A 4,702-nucleotide genomic window follows, 5' to 3' on the forward strand; every position below is an offset into this window, starting at 1 on the left:
CTGTGGCCATTTGGTTTTAATTGGAAACTGTCTCTTTAAATTTCGAGGAGATCTGTGCGCATGCGTAGTAGAACCCTCCGAGGGTGGGGCTGGGGTACCCACTAGTTCAGGCTCCCCTGAATGGAGGTGCACAGACAGCAAGGGACCAATGAACAGATACCAAAAGAAAAGAATGCTCACACCTTTATCTCTGCAGTTCTGCTAGGCATCTGTGGCCGCTCCGAACCTTCCCCTGCTTGGTCTCACCCAAGATGGCGGCTCCTGGAGCAGCTGAGCATACCAGCCTAGAAAACAATAGATTTCTTGCTTTTGACACAAATTCCCCAGCTGTAAGCCTTCCAACTTTCTAAATATTCCTTTATATGTGGTTCAGAGTTCTGGGACCATCCCCTGAGCCTGCTTGGTTGGGTATTCTGTGTTGTTGTTGGCGGAGCTCTTTACTACACGTCCACCCGATCCACCATCTTGTTTGTTCTCCACAGGGACTTTCTTGTTACACATATTTTATTGACACAACTTAAACTGGTGCCTAGCACGTAGTAGGTATTCAACTCATAAACTTTTATTGACATCAAAATAAGTTTCTGCTTCCATTTTAGCAGAAAAGGTTTGATCTTCTGATGGTTAGGAGACAGTAGATAAATGTCATTTATAATGATTAACAGTAAGATTCCATGCCACTGGGAAGCAGGGGAAATATAATAGACATGTTTGACCTTTTTCCTATGTAAACATGTTTTAAAAGTAGCATGGAACTGGAAATCTAACCTACATACAATGGAAACTAAGAGGAGAGGTGGAGTAAAAGTTTTTCTTGTGTCTGTGTGGTATTGATCTTTCTCTTAAACACTTCCCTCTCTTGGTCTAATTGTACTTCTTCATGTACTCTTCCTTTCTTGTCACACCTGTCCTCTGAAATTTAATATTGGCCTTCCTAAAATTCAAGTTTCCATGGATATGTTAGCACTGTATATTAGTAATATAATCAGATATAAACATTTAAAGCTATGGTGCTTCCTCTTATAAGGCAGTTTGTATCTTTATGTATGTGAGGGCCCTTCAGAAAGTTTGTGGAAATTTTCCATTATATTTTAACGCCGTTTCTCTATGAACTTTTTGAAGCCCCCTTGTGTGTCTGTGTCTGTGTTTATATTATATATTTCTATTGTGATCAGCATGACCTGATTAAAACTATTATAAGAACTAAGTTAACAAAGGAGAAAGGAGTACAACTTTGAATTAAAAGTAGAACCAAGCAATGAATAAACTTTTCACAACAAAAATAGGATCCTATTTCTTCTTTGAATCAAACTCAAAACTATAAGAATTTGTTTAGTCTTTCTTAAAATAATTTGGAAATATTGATTGCTATGGAAATATTTTTTTAATTGTTTTGTATTTTAAATAATAGGAAGGCTAAAGTTTTCAATTTTGCATTATCAAAATATCTCACCATGGCTTCTTATTAATTTCATAATGATTTAACAAGGCATAAGGGACTTATCACTAAGGAAGACTATTTGCTTTGTTACTTATGTTACTTTGCTTTAAAAATATCAAATCGACAAGATAAATATGTAATATATATGTTATTTCTACTTGGCTGGATAAATAATGTGATTATATTTTCCATAAAACAGTCTCAAAAATGACAAAGAAAAATAAAATCCAGATAAAATATTTTTTCTGTTTAAATAGAAATGATATAACTAAATTTTATAATTTTTAAAATTATTATTGGGCATAGAATTTTTTTTTTAACAATTACTAATGTGAACTAATTTTCTTTTTTTTTCCTATTTGTTCCGTAGGACAATTCTATTCCGAAATGATCCATAACTTGCTTCACCCAGTTCTGCAAAGCAAGGACTGTAATTTGGTTCGATATAATATCATCAATGCATTGCCCAATACAGCTGATTCACTAATTGGGAGAGCTGCACATATAGCTGTTCTTGATTCAGAAATATTTTTAGAAAAATTTTTTCTGGTTGCTGCCCTCAAATATTTCCAGTAGTATAAAAACATTTTTAAGAGACTTGAAAATTACCTCATTCAACAGTGATTCAAATAATGTATTATATTAAAGTATAGATGCTAATTAGTTATAAGAAATATTTATACCTTTTTATATGGAAGATAATTTATATCATCCATGTTTAGAGCTTTTAAAAACATCAACAACTTTACTTTCTAGTAATGTGGCTGTGCAATATTTTTTTAATTTTATCTTTTTACTTTTCTATTACTTTTTCATATATTTTGCTACCTAAATATTTCAGTGAAACTTTAAGCCCACATCTAATTATTACTGTCTTTCCACAGTTCTTACATCTGACTACATCATATTAAAGGCCATTATTGCTAGAATAGCACGGGGTTTTGAATTTTCTAATATTGGAGTATTATTTAGTGAATTATTAGCTTTATTTTTAGCATTTTACTATGTTGTAACTGGAAATAAAATTATAGCTGCTAAAATATATTTTTTGAAATCAACTTCTGTCATCCTAAAGTAGACCTTTCTCATATAAATCCAACCAGGCAGTTCATATTTGACAGTGTCATGAAGGTTTTCTATAAAGTCATTATTGTTGTTATTGCACATATGTCAGACCTATGAAAATATATTTTTACTGGTGATTTCAGCATTATTTCTCATACTGACTTTTATTACTGGAACTTTTCATGTTCATGTTGGCAGCATATAAAGATTTTGAATGTTTGAATGTCTTCTCCTTTGATTTGGTTGAAATTTTGCTAAATTTGGTAATGTTGCTTGAACTTTATGACTATATTTCTTTAACTTTTTTCATGAACTTTCTTGTATGTACATATAACAATTGTTGAAATTTCTGAAATACTTTTATGGATTTACATAATTTTTAAATATTGTTAAAATTTATTGAACTAAACTAATGTAAATAAAACAATTCATGTTGCATATGAAACAAAATAATTAACTTTACATGTTTGGTGATAAAGATGCAAACAATTTTGATTTATTGAGATGTTGACTCTTGATTTTCCTAAGGTGCTGAATAGCGGTAAATTCACTATTTTTCTTTCCTCTTGCACTTGTGAAAATAATAATGCACTAAAGGTGGATTGAAGGTTCTATTTGCATTCACAAGTTGTGACAGACAGAAAGTTTTTATAAGTCTGTGTTGTATAACTGATGCATGTTTATTTTTAGAATTGTGTTTATTGCCTCTGGTGTTAATAAATGAACAAATGCCTATCTAGAGAAGCAACTGAAACACGTGCAAGCCTTTGCTTCCTTTCAAAATACTAGGGACATATTTTTTAATTTATAATTTGGATATATTAATTGACCATATAGATCAGTGTAATTGTATAACTTATGTAAAGTACTTTTATAATTTACTTCTTTTGCATATATCAGATAATTCAGAGCTATTCATTGATTGCTCTCCATAATTCTTTACTTTTAAAAAAAAAGTAAAAAGTACTTGAAAATTCTGTAAATTGACTAAGCAATAATATACCAAGTGCACTATTACTGGAAAATATAAATTTATGCATTATCCACACATATTTTGCTACATATTTTTCATCTTCCATTTTGCATCTTCACTTGCCTTGGCCCTGACCTTGAAATATCATGTTTATTCTGAGCTTGGATAATCTAGATTTATCAAAGTTCTCATTGTTACTCATAATTATGTAAATAGTAAAATAGTATTTAAAAGTAAATTGACCTTATGATCAGTTAATCAGTTGTTGGTTGATTTAACAGTTTTAAAAGCATATCAATTATAATGGTTTAAAATCTAACAGATTTAACTTCTGATTTACCTGTCCACATCCAAATTAAGGTGGGAGAGGTTGTTGTTGTTAAGTGCCATGAAATCAGTTCTGACTCAACACTGTGTAGGGTTTCCAAGCTCTACTGGTGAGTTTGAACTGCTGACCTTGCAGTTCAAACTGACCTTGCAGTTGAGTGCTTATCCTATACCACCACAATCTGAAACTGTACAATTGAGTCTTAGAAAATGAATCCCATTGAAGTATATACAATAAGTATTTTAGTTGTAAATTACCAAAAGCAATCATTTACCAGAAAAAAATTTATTGGAAGAATACCAGATAGCTGTCTGCAGAACTGACAGAAAAATCTAGATAGCCAAAATCATCTAGCTGGAAATAATGCTTTATGCTGGCAGTGATGCCTCAAAATCAGATTCCAAACACTCTGCTTATTGATATCACTCACTCCGGATTCAGCATCTCATAGGAACGTCCAACTGATCAAGCCTTGTCTTGAGCCAGCACTTGAGTTCTCAGCCATCAAAAATAGCAGATGTATCTGATAGTCTGAACTTCCAGATTGGAGCCATTTATCCTACCAAGATTCACTGAACTTATTAATAGGTTTGACGAGTAGCTATCAGAGATTTCTAATCTTTTTTGGCTTCCTAACTTCCACATACACCTTTCTTCCCATATATACACATTTAAAATGCTGTCTATCACTATCCCTCCATCCAGCTGCATTGCACGAACTCAGTGTGATGACTACTTCTCCTCTGGTTCTATACTGATCTTGTCTCTTTAGATTACAACCTGCAGACAAAACTGTGACATAACCACCATCGCCTTATAGTGTAGTCATATAAGAAAAGGGAAATAAATAAACAAGAGCAAGTCAAAAAGTATTGCTACAATATCATAGCCACCT

The 4,702-nt window shown here is 32.3% G+C and overlaps 1 protein-coding gene across 3 annotated transcripts in view; it reads left to right on the plus strand.

Moving 5' to 3' along the window:
- Nucleotides 1-3,256, plus strand: part of FAM135A (family with sequence similarity 135, member A) — a 207,128-nt gene extending 203,872 nt beyond the window's left edge. For 2 of the 3 annotated variants that reach the window (XM_006835750.1, XM_006835748.1), the window contains one exon: nt 1,812-3,256. In XM_006835750.1, the coding sequence (XP_006835813.1) occupies nt 1,812-2,017 (206 nt within the window). In that variant the 3' untranslated portion in view covers nt 2,018-3,256. The remainder of the gene's footprint in view (nt 1-1,811) is intronic. The other variant, XM_006835749.1, reaches the window with a different exon arrangement.
- Nucleotides 3,257-4,702: the final 1,446 nt, after the last annotated feature.

Source organism: Chrysochloris asiatica, unplaced genomic scaffold, assembly GCF_000296735.1.
Source record: "Chrysochloris asiatica unplaced genomic scaffold, ChrAsi1.0 scaffold00019, whole genome shotgun sequence".
Classification (NCBI taxonomy): Eukaryota; Metazoa; Chordata; class Mammalia; order Afrosoricida; family Chrysochloridae; genus Chrysochloris; species Chrysochloris asiatica.